This window comes from Cervus canadensis, chromosome 10 (assembly GCF_019320065.1).
Source record: "Cervus canadensis isolate Bull #8, Minnesota chromosome 10, ASM1932006v1, whole genome shotgun sequence".
In the NCBI taxonomy this organism is placed as follows: Eukaryota; Metazoa; Chordata; class Mammalia; order Artiodactyla; family Cervidae; genus Cervus; species Cervus canadensis.
This window is the reverse complement of record NC_057395.1, coordinates 50,655,383-50,671,198: the sequence shown is the minus strand read 5'-3', so window position 1 is coordinate 50,671,198 and position 15,816 is coordinate 50,655,383. Positions and strand designations below refer to the sequence as shown.

The window sequence follows — 15,816 nt, the reverse complement described above, 5'->3', positions numbered from 1 at the left end:
GGCCCACCAGATATAGTTGAACACACCACACACACACACACACACACACACACACACACACCCTGGCCCCACCAGATATAGTTGAACACAACACACACACACACACACACACACCCTGGCCCCACCAGATATAGTTGAACACAACACACACACACACACACACACACACACACCCTGGCCCCACCAGATATAGTTGAACACACCACACACACACACACACACACACACACACACACACACACCCCTGGCCCCACCAGATATAGTTGAAAAGGACGGAGTGATTTTTTGTTGTGGTTTCTGATGCACCATTCAACATGCAGGACCAGGGCTCGAACCCATGCCACCTGCATTGGATTGCGGAGTCTTAACCAGAAGTCCTATTCATCATAGGAGATTGGAGTGCAAAAGTAGGAAGTCAAGAGATACCTGGAGTAACAGGCAAGTTTGGCTTTGGAGTACAAAGTGAAGCAGGGCAAAGGCTAACAGAATTCTGCCAAGAGAACACACTGGTCATATCAAACACCTGTTTTCAACAACACACGAGACGACTTTACACGTGGACATCACCAAATGGTCAGTACAGATTGATTACATTATTTGTAGCTAAAGATGAAAAAGCTGTATACGGTCAGCAAAAACAAGACCTGGAGCTGACTGTGGCTCATAGCGTCAGCTACTTGCAGCAAAATTCAGGCTTAAACTAAAGAAAGTGGGGAAAACCACCAGGCTAGTCAGGTACAACTTAAATCAGATCCCCTATGAATATACAGTGAAGGTGAGGAATAGATTCAAGGGATTAAATCTAGTAAACAGAGTGCCTGAAGAGGTATGGACAGAGGTTCAGAATATTGTACAGGAGGCAGCAAATAAAACATCCCAAAGAAAACAAATGCAAGAAGGCAAAGTGGTTCTCTGAGGATGCTTTACAAATAACTGAGGAAGGAAAGGGAGAAAGGGAAAGGTACACCAAACTTAATGCAGAGTTCCAGAGAATAGCAAGGAGAAACAAGAAGGCCTTCTTCAATGAACAATGAAAAGGAATAGAGGAAAACAGCAGAAAGGGAAGACTAGAGATCTCTTCAAGAAAAATGGAAATATCAAAGGGACATTTCATCCAAAAACAGGCACAGTAAAGGACAGAAACATTAAAGATCTAATAGAAGCAGATGAAATCAAGAAGAGATGGCAAGAATCGAGAAGAACTGTACAAGATAGATCTTAATGACCCAGATGGTGTGATCACTCACCCAGAGCCAGACTTTCTGGAGTGTGAAGTCACCTGGGCCTTAGGAAGCACTGATGCCAATAAAGCTACTGGAGGTGATGGAATTCCAGCAGAGCTATTTAAAATCTTAAAAGATGATGCTATAAAGGTGTGGCACTCAATATGTCAACAAATTTGGAAAACCCAGCAGTGGCCACATGACTGGAAGAGGTGACTCTTCATTCCAATTCCCAAGAAGGGCTGTACTGAAGAATGTTCGAACTACTGGACAGTTGCACTCATTTTGAATGCTAGTAAGATTATGCTCAGAATCCTTCAAGCTAGGATTCAGCATTACCTGAACTGAGAACTTCCTGATATTCAAGCTGGGTTTAGAAAATGGAGGAACCAGAGATCAAATTACCAGCATTCGCTGGATCATCGAGAAAGCAAGGGGATTCCAGAAAAGCCCCTACCTTGTTTCATTGACTACACTAAAGCCGTTGACAGTGTGAATCATTCCAAACTGGAAAACTCTTAAAGAGATGGGAATACCAGACCATCTTACCTGTCTCCTGAGAAACCTGTATGTGGCTCAAGAAACAGTTAGAACCTTATATGGAACAACTGACTGGTTCAAAATTGAGAAAGAAGTATGACAAGGCTGTTTACTGTCATTTGCATATGTAACTTATATGCAGAGCACATCATAGGAAATGCAGGGCTGAATAAATCACAAGCTGGAATCAAGATTGCCAGGAGAAATGTCAACCACCTTAGATATGCAGATGATACCACTTTAATGGCAGAAAGTGAAGAGGAACTAAAGAACCTCTTGATGAGGACGCAAGGAGAGTGAAAAGGCCAGCTTAAAACTCAGTGTTAAAAAAAAAACTAAGATCATGGCATGAGGTCCCATCACTTCATGGCAAACAGATGGGGAAAAATGGAAACAATAACGAAGTTCCTCTTCCTGGGCTATAAAATCACTGTAGATGGTGACTGCAGCCATGAAATTAGAAGAAGCTCTCTTCTTGGCAGGAAAGCTGCAACAAACATAGACAGTGTATTAAAAAGCAAAGACATCACTTTGCTGGCAAAGATCTGTATAGTCAAGGCTATGGCCTTTCAAGTAGTCATGTACAGATGTGAGAACTAGACGATAAAGAGGTAGAGTGCCAAAGAATTGATGTTTTCGAACTGTGGTGCTGGAGAAGACTCTTGTCCAAGATCCCTTGGACAGCAAGGAGATCAAGTCAGTTTTAATGGAAATCAACCCTGAATACTCATTGGAAGGACTGATGCTGAAGCTGAAGCTCCAGTACTTTGGCCAGCTGATGTGAAGAACTGACTCATTTGAAAAGACCCTAATGCTGGGAAAGATTGAAGGCGGGAGAAGGGGACGACCAAGGATGAGATGATTGGATGGCATCACCGACTCAATGGACATGAGTTTGAGTAAACTCCGGGAGTTGGTGATGGACAGGGAAGCCTAGCGTGCTGCAGTCCATGGGGTCACAGAGTCGGACATGCCTGAGCGACTGAACTGGACTGAACTGAACTGATGGATGTTATCCTTTGATACTGTACCAAAACCAGGCAGCTGATCATTTCGTAGAGGCTGGTTTATAGTGTAGTACCTGAAACCACATCAATTAATTTTTTGTAATCTAGTACATTTAATATATTTCTGTCTTGAAAAATAAAAGCCAATAGCAGTGATGTGGAGAAATCAAAACCCTTATAAAGTTTTTGTGAGAATATAAAATGGTTTTCCACTTTGGAAAAATCATTTGGCCATCTTTTGAGTAGTGAAAAATAAACTTGTAAACAACTCCTCATTCCCCTCTTCCCCTACCCACTAGCAATCACCATTTTACTTTCTGTCTCTGTGAATTTGGTACCTGGGTACCTCATATGAGTGGAATTATACAGTATTTGTCTTCTTGCTTATTTATTTATTTTATCTCATTTTGCATAATGTCCTCAAGGTTCATTCATGTTGTTGCATATGTCAGAATTTCCTTTCTCTTTGAGATTTTGTTTATCCATGTATCTGTTGATGAACATTTGGATTGCTTCCACTATTGGGCTATAATTTCTTTGACTGCTGTGAACATGGTTGTACAAATAGCCCTTCAGCATCCTCTTTTCTGTTTTTTTGGTATATACTCAGAAGTGGAATTGCTGGATCATTCGGTAATTCTATTTTTAATTTGTTGAGGAACCGTCATGCTGTTTTGCACAGTAGGTGCACCATTCCCACTAGTAGTACACAACAGTTCCAATTTCTTCACATCTTCACCAACACTTTTTTTGGTAGTAGCCATTCTACTATAGATGATATGATGTCTCATTGTGGTTTTGATTTGTATTTCTCTAATGATCAGTGATGTTAAGCACCCTTTCATGTGTTTATTAGCAATTTGTATATCTTTAGAGAAATATCTATTCAAGGCTTTTGCCCATTTTCAAATCAAGTTGTTGAATTGTGCATTACTTTTTAGAATTAAATTATACCATGTTTAGCCAGTAGACTCATTTTCAAGCTCTTTTCTTTTGCTACATTAGTCTTTGAATGCTTCCTTGCTTTCTAGAAAAAGTTAACTGAGACAGGTATTCCTTGCCCTGGACCTGGGGTCAACCATTTTTACATGGAGTTTTGGTTTCTTTTACACCATTAATTTATAGCTTTGTATCTTAAACATGAGTAGATGATCAATTAATATTTGTAGATAAGTTTGGTGGGAGCCTAAAACCTCAACCAGGGTCATGATACAAGGAGGTTTTGGTGGGTTAACTCAAACAAAATATTATTGCTCACAACTTAGCTAAAAGTACTTTCCTGGCTATTGAATATTTATGAGAAAATCAATCTGTATCTCTAGAGACATACTGTGTTTTGTTTCAGTTTTTAAATACATGTTTCTTTCTTTCCATAGATACTCTTCTTATTGACTATCAGTTCACCTTTAGCCTATCCCAGGAAGATGACCGCTATTACACAGCCATCAATTTTGTGGCAACACCTGATGAAGTAAGATATCAAAGTCTTCTTACTTTGTTTTGTATTTCTGTGGATCTTTTCCTTGGTCATTATGGATAGAAGCACTGCCTTAGCAGTGGTCTCCAGAGTGGAGTCCACAGGATAATGTTTAGAGGTACAGGAAAGAAGTGTTAGACTCTGCCTCTTATCTCCTTTCTATTTAAAAGGTAAGAATGGTGTTGTTAAGATTTACCATGGTCTGATACACGGACTGAAATTGACTCCACACATACTTGGTTTATCCGTCAGCCCATCACAGCCCCACACAGGGAAGGAGAGGAGACTGCAAGGGGGACTTCCTTGTTAGTGGGGCAGTGGCAGAACCCAGTCTTACTGCTTTAAAATAGAAATTAATACCAGTGATGCCGGCAGAGGTAACACTTAAGCTCCTAGAATGAGTTCTTAGCCTCAGTAAGAGGTTAAAACAGTGAAGGTTTAGTTGCCTCATAAGAAGTCAGCCAGAAATAATTGAAATTACTACTAAGTAACTGTTTAAAATATATTTTTATGTCTATTGTTGTTAATGGTGAACCCCAGCATGCCATAAGGTGTTACCTAGAAGTAAAAGGGAGCCAACACAGTGTGACATTTAAAAGTGAAGTGTCTAGAACATGAACACACACCTATATGATTTCTTCAATGAGACGTAAAGTCATTTAATACCTGGTACATAATGAAATTTTACTAAACTTGATGATAAATTATTTAGGTGCTTCCTTGGAGGTTTCTTATTATCAATATACACAAAACCATTTACCATTACAAAAATATGGTAAATATAACAGTACATGGAAAACAATATGATAATGAGCCAAAGTATATTCCTTTGATAACAAATGTTATTAGCAAGCACGGCTAAATTTAAGAAATAAATAAATCAGTAGAAAAATGAAGTCCAGTATGGGATGTTTACAATTAAATGAAAGTAAGATTTGTTTTTATATTCCAGAGTTATACAGTGTATGTGTCTTGTTTTTTACAAAAGCACCAGGATTTCAAGTTTACTAATCCTTTCCGTGGAAAGAAGTAATTGCTAGTAATTACCTGGTCAGGGAACTAAGATCCCACCTGCCGCAACGTGGCCAAATAAATAGATATACACTTGAGCTGTCCCTTCAAGAGGATGGTGAGGCTTTATCAATAAATGAGAAGGTAACTGCTTTATGAGAGGAACTTCTGGTTTAGAAATCATGTTTTGGAAATAGCTGTTTGGAAATGCTTCCATTGTTGTAATTTTTATGCTGAAAAACTATCAAAAGAATGCTCTTTAAAACCTTTATTTTCTAACCCATTTAAAAATTTTTCAGTGTGATTGCATTCAAAAATACAAAATACAGCATCTGACTCATTTGGAACAACAATTTTTTGACCCCAAGAAACAGATTTGTTAGCCAAGTTTTAGGGAAAACTAAAAATTAGTATCATGATTTACCTAGCACAGCTGACAGTGTTCTTTTTCCAGGTGGTCCAGAACATTCCTCAGAGATACCTTTTTCAGTCATTAAAACCAATAGTCAAAATAAACTAGCTGTTCAAATTGCTGTATCTCTAAGTGGTATACAAAGTTTTCAAAGATAATAAAGCATATTCTGTCATTTCTCTTGAAATAATATTTTTAGTGAGAGAAAGATGTTCTTAATCATGGGTGAAGACAATCAAGTTTTAAAATTTAAAAAAAGAAAGGTTAAAATTTAGTTTATTTCAGCTTTATGTGCTGTTTCTTAAAAACCATTTCCATTTTGAACTTTATTTAATCTATGGGTTCAGAAGTATATAGATTTGATTTATAAATGACAGTTGATCAAGTGTCTTACTCTCCAGACATTTGGAAAAGGCTGCCCAAAGGATCCTTAAGAGACTGATTCACCTTATATAGGTCACAGGATATAGGTCTTTGTGCTCTGGTGAGGGTCTTTTTTAAAAAGATACTTTTTTGTAGAGTTTGGCATTTGATAAAGCATTAAATCTCCTACTTTTATGGGAGGGAAATGAAACTTGTTTAGGGTATATTGCTTATCTTAAGGTTAAAAATTTTGCTAACTGTCTTTTAAACATTGCGTTTCTCTTAAGACATTAAAAATTTTATTTGTAATTAAGAAAGTTGAGAGTAGTAAAATTTACCACTTTAAAACCAAGAAACTATTAGAGTAATTAGTTTTCTAATTATTTGTACATCTCACCAGCAAAACAGGGATTTGGACATGTTCATCAATGCCTCCAAAAACTTCAACCTCAACATCACCTGGGCCGCCAGCTTCTCAGGTAAAGACACACCTAGAGAAGACCTTCCAAGTGGAGATAATTGATTGAGAAAGAGTTGAGAAAAAAGGGGCTGTGGAGACAGACAGATGGATTTGGAACCCTAACCCTTTGCTACTTATTAGCTGGAAGACCTTGAGCAAGTATCTAAAACCTATCTCTAGACCCATAGGATTTTTTTATCTTAAAAAGAAAGTAATAATACTTATCTCCTGTAGTTGTGTAGATTAAATTCAGCTATGCCTGTCAGTGCCTGCCATGGTATCAAGACCAGTGCGTGCTCACTACCTCACCTGGCTAACACCATTAATACCATTGCCACAGTCACTATTCTGGCACTACCATCATCATCCATGCTTCAGAAAGTGAAAAACGCAACATTTTTAATAGAATGAGATTTTAGTGGGTACAGAGAAAAATGTGCTTTGGAAATTAAATAAAGCTTTATGAGCAAAGCTTTTGCTGTCTTGTTTACCTTACTATGATTTACTAAAGAAGATCTGCTGGGCAGAAAATCTACTAAAGAAAGAAAAGGTGGCCCTGATATAGTAGTTAAGAAGTAGCTCAGTGGACCTGGATTTGAATTCTGCCTGTTACTTCAACTATGCTTTCTGAGCCAGTTTCCTCAGGCATGAAATGGGATAATGAAAATACCCAGCCATGTAGAATATCCTGAAGATTAAATGAGATAATAAATGAAGTACTCAGTGTAGTGCTAGAAACATGGTAAATTCTCATCAAATGGTAATTATGTTTCATCATCATTACTGTCACAATACTATCTTTTGGTCAAAATATGACCAATTAGACTGAAACAAAATAAAAACATTACTTTGTACATCAGTTTGTGTTTATCATGTCAGAGACTTTGGAGAAAGGTAGCAGCCCTGAGCATGTGATTGATTTCCAATGACAGTTGGACTCCAGCCATGGGAAAAGCCTGTTTCATGAGTCTTTATAGACGCTAGAATTCCTGGCAGAGGGACAGTATTGAATGTTGAAGGACTGCTTGGGAATAGGATGAGTTTATATCAGGTCAGGGGGATTTAAAGGCAGTTGTAGCTGGTAGCAGAAGCGACTGAGTGACCCCTAAAAACTCCTTCCTCCCTGCTAGTGTTGAGACTTAAGGTCACTGCTAGTTAGGAAGTGATGGCTGAATCTGTGTCCCTTGTATGGGGGATCTGGAGCACTGCCAAACAGGTTTAAAGGGGTAAATTCAAAGCGGGTGAAGTGGGCAGAGTGAATGCCATTGCTTCAAAGTTACTGCAGCCTGTTTCTGTGGGAGAAGGTGTAGGGGTTCCTAGTAAAACCGTTTGGGTTGAGGGGACAGGCTTGTGTATCAGCCTACCCAGCTTCAAATCCAAACTCTTCCTAGCTGTGTGATCTGAATCAGTTTCTTAATTTTCCTGAACCTAAGTTTTCTGATGTGTAAATGAGGAGGATAGTAATTGTTAGAATTAACTGAGATTGAGTTGTTAAGTGCTATTTCTGGAACACAGTGTTTAATAAATTCTAACTATTATCATTAGTGAGGGCAGATTCTGCTCCCCGCCCCCCCCCAAAAAAAAATCTCTTTATTTAATTCTTTTCTTCTTAACAGCTGGAACCCAAGCTGGAGAAGAGATGCCTGTTGTTTCAAAAACCAACATTAAGGAGTACAAAGATAGTTTCTCTAATGAGAAGTTTGATTTTCGCAACCACCCAAATATCACTTTCTTTGTTTATGTCAGTAATTTCACCTGGCCCATCAAAATTCAGGTAAGAAGTGCTTTTACATCTTACAAAGATGGTGAAATCTCTGTAGTGGAGACTTAAATTCACTAATGTGTAACTTACTGTAAATGAGATGTACAAGATTAATACTGCTTTGCCTTTGTGATATCTGTGATAAAGGAATGCTGAGTGCAGACCATAAAGATTGTAGTGGGGCTAGCTTAAATCACTTATGAATGAAATTTATAAGCACTTTTGAAAGCAAGCTGGTGTATAACAGATTTGGTAATTACACCTGTATTCATTTCTTCATTGAGGACTTACCACTTAAAAGCCTGTAGAGCTACACAAAGAGCTTCAATTCTGGAATGAGTAAGGTGGCTGTAAGTGAAGCAAACAAATATAACCAGTGAAAGCTGAGGTGTGGAAATTGCCATATGAAAAGAACCCCCAAATGCTCTTGGAGTTTAAAGGAGGATAGGATGGAGGGTAATGGGGACACAGTGTGGGACAGTGTTTAAGGTCACCTTAATAGTTTAGGTCTATAGTCAGATGCAGGTTTGAGTCCTGGCTTGTTCCTGTGGCATCTCCATGTCAGATTCTTTGTATTGTGACCTGAAGGGGTAGGTCTGAGGGTTCTTGTTGGCTGCCGCAGCCACTGGTGCTACCAGCCTGCTCCTTTCTCTGTTCCCAGGGGCCTCCTGGCCCCATTTGTGCTCTTTATAACCATGTGCCATTGTGTCTTTGGGGCCTTGCCTTAGTGCTTTGTGCTTTAACCCCTTTCCTTTTGGGGAAAGGTGGAATTTGGGAAGGGTGGACTTTGAACAGTTGGTTTACCTTCAGCTGAGCAAGTGTGGTCGCTGGACTGAGGCTGAGGATACTTGCCGACGTTCAGTGGCACTGTCTAGTAAAGCAAGTCTGCGCTAATCACTTGGGATGGGCTTGAAATCTAGTTCCAGTGGGTGTGTGTTCACGCCTTGAGACTAACTAAAGAACAGTCAGTCACTCTTTTCCTTTCTGGAGGGTGGGGGACAGGCTCAGCATCGTAATGTTACTCACCACTCTGTTTTCTCTTCCCATCTAGGTGATCTATAAATTTACCCTCTAATCTACTTTTTCCTTTGTTCTGTCACACCGTCTGCTTCCCTTTCCAGTTAGTCTTCTTATAAACGTTGACCACACTCCCTGTTTCTGTTTCCTCATATCCACTCACGCATCAGTCCAACTTCTTCCTTCACCACATCCTGAAGTTACCTGTCACAGTGGGCTCCAGTGACTGAATTCTTTAGTCCCCTTTTCCTTCTCATTGCATGATTTGAGTCACTATCCTTCTTGCCTTCCTGGTCCTTTCCTTGCCTCATTCTCTGGTCTGTCTTTTTAAGGAATCTTTTAAAAAATTAGGGCTGTCTGGGATTCAGCTCATGGTTCTCCTCTCTTTATCGCACACATGAGACTCACTGTACCACTTCCGTACTGGTAATTCTCAGTACGCTGTCTTCAGCCCTGCTTATACTTGAACGCCAGACAAGTGTTCTTGGTTGATGCCTAGACATTTCTACCTGGCCACTCATAAGCTCTCTGTACTCAGGGAGTCATTCTTGTACTCTTAGCCCCAAACCCTGTGCTTCGTTCTAGCGAATGGCACTACCCTTTGTCTTATTGCATAAACCATGACCCTGGAAGTTATTTGCATTCCTGGAATAAACCTGACTTGCAATGATATATTGTTTTTTTACTTTATGCATTGCTGGACTCAGTTTGCTAATACTTTGATTTGAATTTTGTATCTGTCTCAGTAAGAAAGTCCATAATTTTCCTTTCCTGTCTTTGTTATAGTTATTAAACTAGCCTTTAATTATAAGTTGAGAAGTTAGCTCTCTCATTTGTGGAAAAAATTATATAACTTTAGAATTGTATGCGATCTGCCTTGTGAAACCATTTGATTCTGGTGTTTTATTTGTGGAGTTTGTTTTCTAACTGCTGATTCCAGTAGTTACAGGATATTTTGGATACTCTATCTGCATCCATTAAGATAATTTTTTCTAGATATTATTTCACATATTTTCAAATTTTCTGACACAAAGTTGTTCATACTCTCCTCTCTTCCTATCTTTGCAGCATCTGTGCTTACTGAATCATATGCTTAAAACTGGTTGAAGTCATATTAATAAATTTTATCTTAATATTTACCCCAATTTTTTAAAGTTTAAAAAAAGCAAATTTTTTCTGTAGACATTGACAAGCTTATTCTAATGTTTCTATGAAAAGCAAAGATTCTAAAATAGCTTAACAGTTTTGAAAAGAGGAATAAACTGGGAAGAATTACTGTATGAAATATTAATAAGGCTTTCTATTTAGCTACAGTAATCAAGACATTGTGGTTATTATTGGAGGGATAGACACGTAGATCAGTAGAACAGAATAAAGAACCCAGAAATAGAACTGCATAAATACATCCAACTGATTTTTGACAGGTGCAGTCAGTTCAGTGGAAGGACAGCCTTTTCAACAAAAAGCTATTAGAACAGTTGGACAATCATAGACAAGTAAATGAACTTTGACCTAAACCTTACATCTTATACAAAAATTAATTCAGTGTGGATAACAGATATAAGTGTAAAATGTAGAACTATAAAACTTTTAGGGGGGAAAAAAGGAGAACATCTTCATATCCTAAAACTAGGCAAAAGATTTTCATATTTGACAACAAAAACATGACCTATGAAAAAAAAAAATTGCTCACATCAAAATCAGAAGCTTTGCTTTGTGAAAGACCTTGGTAGGAGGATCAAAAACAAGCTATATACTGTGAGAAAATATTTGCAAAAGATATTATTGACAAAGGACTTGTATCTGGAAGATAAGATGAATTCTCAAAACGCAACATTAAAAAGCGGTCCAGTCAGAAAATAGACAAAAGACATGGAAACATTTTATCAAAGAAGATATAAATATGGTAGATAACAACATGAAAGATGTTCAGCTTTAAAAGCTGTTCAAGAAATACAAATTAAAGCCAAGAAGGGGAGTTCTCTGGTGATCCAGTAGTTAGGACTCCACACTTCCACTGGCTGAGGCCCCAAACTTCAATCCCTAGTTGAAGAACAAAGATCCCACAAGCCACATGGTGTGGAAAAAACAAAACACATCCCACAATTAGAATAAGATATTACTACACACCTATCAAGTGGCTAAAATTTAAAACAGTAATAACACCAAATGTTAGAATTCAGAGAAATTAGATCATGCATACATTGCTGGTAAGATGGTACAGCCACTCTGGAAAATATCAGTAGTTCAGTGTTTTTCTTATAAAACTAAATTCTCGCTTGCTATACTTAACCCAGCAATTGTATCCCTGGGCATTTATCCCAGAGAAACAAAAACTGATGTTGATACAGACACTCATAGAGCAATATTTAGCAGCTTTATTCATAATAGCCCCAAACTGAAAGCAACCCAAGTATTCTTCAACAGGTGAATGATTAAATGAACTGTACTACATACATATCATGGAATAATATTCAGGAATAAAAAGAAACAAACTGTTGATAAAACAGCTTGTATGAATCTGAGGAAATTGTGCTGAGTAGGAAAAATATCTGAAAAATTTACATGCTGCATGATTCCAATTATATAACATTTGAACATAAAAATTTTAGACCAAAAATAGATACAGACCTACTGATGCTTCAACTTTCTTTGACTTCTGGACCTTCTTTTCAAAGGGCTTATCAGATGAGATCAGACCCACTCACACTTCAGAGGAGAGGACTGTACAGGGTATGCACATCAGTGTAGTAGGCATCTTAGGAGCCATATTAAAATTATCTCTGCCATTGGCTATATTTGGCGTGGGGCTAACAGCGTTAGGTTGTTTCTCTGATCCTAGGGAATATGAGCTCTAGGCTCTACTTAGTACAGTTGCATTTTGATAACATCTGCTAACACTGCCAAGTTATAGAACACATACAATTGTAAAATATTTTATTTTTAAATATAATTTATTGACTTGTTTTAAGTTGAAGTTGTTTCTATACTGATATATCTTGTTATATTCTAAATCTGATTGAACTTCAAGTTTTATTTCTTATAGTTGAAAAATTATTTTATTTTTTTAAGAGTCAATATTTTTTAAGATTCTTAGTGACAATCTTGACTTATGTTGCTGATATTTTTTCCCATTTGGAAAGAGGGCTCTGGGCATATAAACAGGCTTTTGTGCTGGAGATAGCTGTGCTGTTGCCAATGCTGAGTTCTAGTTGTTTTTTTTCCTCCCAATGCCCAGTTGCTCCACCCTCTGAAAGTCACTGAAATGGTCATTTCCTTCTAGAGGGATCTCTTCCCCACACTCACTTTTTTTAAGTACTCATTTCAAGTTTAAGACTCAAAGAAATACTGGTTTCCTGCCTGATTTTTTGGTCCTCTTCACCTGAACTGGATCACTCATTTGAATAAGATCCACTTATGAAAGCTGCATTCAGGAGCACTTCGGAAAATAAATGATGGCATGTTCACCATTTAGTTTGCCAGGCTTTCCTTGAGAAACAGGTAAGTTCTTTTGAAAATATATCTTTTTGCTCTTTGGTACAAAAAGCTGCAGTTTTCACAAGCAATGTGACTGGACCTTTGGTGTCTTTATACAAGAACCTGATCAGTGCTGGTTCTCTCCACACTGGGGAGTGTATCTGTGTGTGCTGAGTGGAGGACTGAGCTTTTATCTTCTGGGCAGATGTGAGCCTGTTCTCAACAGAGGGGCTGTACCTTTCTTTATTGCTTTATTTTCCTCAGTTTTAGCCTTTTTAGGTGTAGTTAGCTTTTAAATACACCCTTGGAGACTGTACAGATTTAGTTAAAATGTAGAGACTTACTTAAGGAAGAGAACAGGGAAATGTATAAATGGTACAGTGTAAGCCATTCAGTTAAATTTCAGTATGACTTTCAATGCAGAAAAAAGCCTTTTTTCTTTTTTTGTCTTTGATTTTCATTATTTAAAGCAAAGTGAGGCAGTTTGTTTCTCTACTCAGCAACTTGTGTAAATATTAGTGCTTTAAAAATGGTAATGGTAAACTCAAATTCTTTCACTTTGAACTGATCCCAGAATTCTTTTCCATAATTAGGAACAGATCAAAACCTACAACAGCTAACCGAAGGAGTTTGAAACTAACTATAAAAATCCTTGTAGATTCCGTTTAAAATTTTTTAAAAAACCACCCAGACTGAAAAGGCCTGTGTGTCAGAGGGTGGTGGGTATGTTTGGTCAGTTGTGCCTAGTTTCTGGTTGGTTGCTCTTGAAAGTTAGTGCCCCTTCCTTAGCCCTTGCTTTCTGAAAGTGATTCTAGGTGTTCCCCGAGTCAGCAGGATTCACCTCTTCAGCCACGGCTCTAGTTTGGGAGGGTAGGTATTCAGGATGAAGGATGCACAGACAAACATTGTGTGTGAGGTGGGAAGGTGGGTGGTGGCACTGAGATTCTGGCTTGTTACTGGCTCTGCAACAGAGGTTGTTATTGAAAGTGGAACTAATATTAAAATTCTCTGCATGCTGGGTGTTTCATTTGCTAGTTTATGTAAGAGGCTAGTGTTCACAAATGAAGGCAACACAGAATTTATATTGAGAACTGGGCACTCATTTAGATGTTAGAGTTATGTTTATGGGTGCTAATAGGATTGCTACACTAAGCAAAGGATGTATGAAACTTTTGTTGACTCAGATATACTTTTTTTTTAGTAGCAGCTTTATTGAGATGTAAGTCACATACCATACAATTCACCCATTTAAAGTGTACAATTTAGTGGTTTTTAGTATATTCACAGAATATTTTAGAATCTTTTCATCACCCTGAAAAGAAACCCCATACCCAGATGCAGTCCCTTCCCATTTCTTCCTCTAGCCCCTGGCAACCACCAGTCAATTTTCTTTCTCTGCAGATTTGCCTGTTTTGGGCATTTCATAGAAATTGAATCATGTAATAGGTGGTCCTTTGTGGCTGGGCTCTTCGACTTAGCATAGTGTTTTCAAAGTGCAACCATATTTAGTGTTTTAGTACTTCATTCCTTTTTAAGACTGAATAGTATTCTGTTGTATGGATAAACCACATTTTTTGTTTATCTGTTCATCTGTTGATGGATACTTGGGCTGTTTTCACTCTTTAGCTCTTATGAATAGTTAGATACATGTCTAAAATTCATATTTATTGTATAATAATAATAATATATACACATAGCTCCTGGTGTTAGATATCTGTATCTTAAGGATTTTAAGAATTATAAAGCCATGAAATACATTTAGAACTAAACTACTTAAAGTATAAATCTGGACTTCCCTGGCGGTCTAGGGATTAAGACTCCACGTTCCCAATGCAAAGGGCATGCGTTAATCCTCGTCAGAGAACTAAGATCCCACATGCTGCACAGCGCCGCTGAAAAAAAAAATAAAGTGTAAATCTTTCTTAATTTAAGTTGTCTTTTAAACTTCTTATCCTACCTCATGGTGTTCATCATGATCATTGTTATTCCTTCTTCTGAAAAGTCTCCTCTCTTCTGCTTTTCAGCTTTGACTGTTTCTTCTCAGTTCTTCAGTGCCATTGTTCCCTTGGGTTTCCTCTGGGCCCTTTTCCCCTGGACAGAGCCCCATCCACACCATCTGTGAACACCACCTATGGCTGAGATGGATAGATCTTTTTCTAGCAGACCTCTCTTTTGTGATCTCCATAGCCAAGACCCACTAGCCTGCCTTTAACATCAACTCACTTAGCTCACCTTCTGACCCAGAGAGGCAGCCATGAGTGGAAAGCAGGAGTGATGCTGGGAGGCAGGGTGTGCCCCCATGCTCCTGGACACCCTGGGAGAAGAAGGGAGTGCTCTGTGGTGCCCAAGTCAGCATGAAGTCCTAAGGAACATGTTAGTACTAGTTCAGGGTGGGGGAGGGATATGTTCAGTCACTTTCCAGGACTACTAGGACTTGAGCAGAGCCAAAGTAACAGTTTTGTGAGCGAGGAGCTGGAGAGAAGGGCAGGCAGAAGCTGTCATGAGGCTGGGGCATATCACGTAGCAGCTTCCTTTCTTCATCTGTGCCTCCACAGTCATGGATGTGTCTGTTTTTTCACTCTACAGAGATTTCCTTAAGGGCAAGGGCTTTTTTATATTCCTGTGTCCTCACACTCCATAAATGTGCGCTAGATGAACGCATCATTGTAGATGAGAGCTTTATGCTCAGGATCAGAACCTTGGGGGTTTTGGCAACTTTTGTAACATTTATATAGGTAATGGAAGCTATTTTCTGATATTGTCTGCATAATTGTTGACTAGTGCTAAAGAGCCAGCAGGGATTAGAGACCAAGAATTTGTCATCCCAATCTACACAGTATGGTGTTAGAGGATTGAATTGTTCTAGTTTGGAATTTTGTCAGACTCTCAAAAGAGTGGAGAAGTAGAAGAAAAGAGAAAGATGAGGACACAAACATTCCTAATTTTGCAAAGAGAGTAAGTTAAGAAATACTATCTGTATTGAAATACTTAAGAATGAAATGATAGGATATCTGGGGTGTGCCTCAAAATAATCTCGGGGAAGTAGGTAGAGTATGGATAAAATAAG

The 15,816-nt window shown here is 38.3% G+C and overlaps 1 protein-coding gene across 3 annotated transcripts in view; it reads left to right on the top strand.

Moving 5' to 3' along the window:
- The window catches only part of ATRN (attractin), a 186,310-nt gene that overhangs the window by 123,292 nt on the left and 47,202 nt on the right, over window positions 1–15,816 (top strand). For all 3 annotated transcript variants that reach the window (XM_043480411.1, XM_043480409.1, XM_043480410.1), the window contains exons 22-24: window positions 4,147–4,241; window positions 6,434–6,512; window positions 8,110–8,267. In XM_043480411.1, coding sequence (XP_043336346.1) covers window positions 4,147–4,241; window positions 6,434–6,512; window positions 8,110–8,267 — 332 coding nt within the window. The remainder of the gene's footprint in view (window positions 1–4,146; window positions 4,242–6,433; window positions 6,513–8,109; window positions 8,268–15,816) is intronic.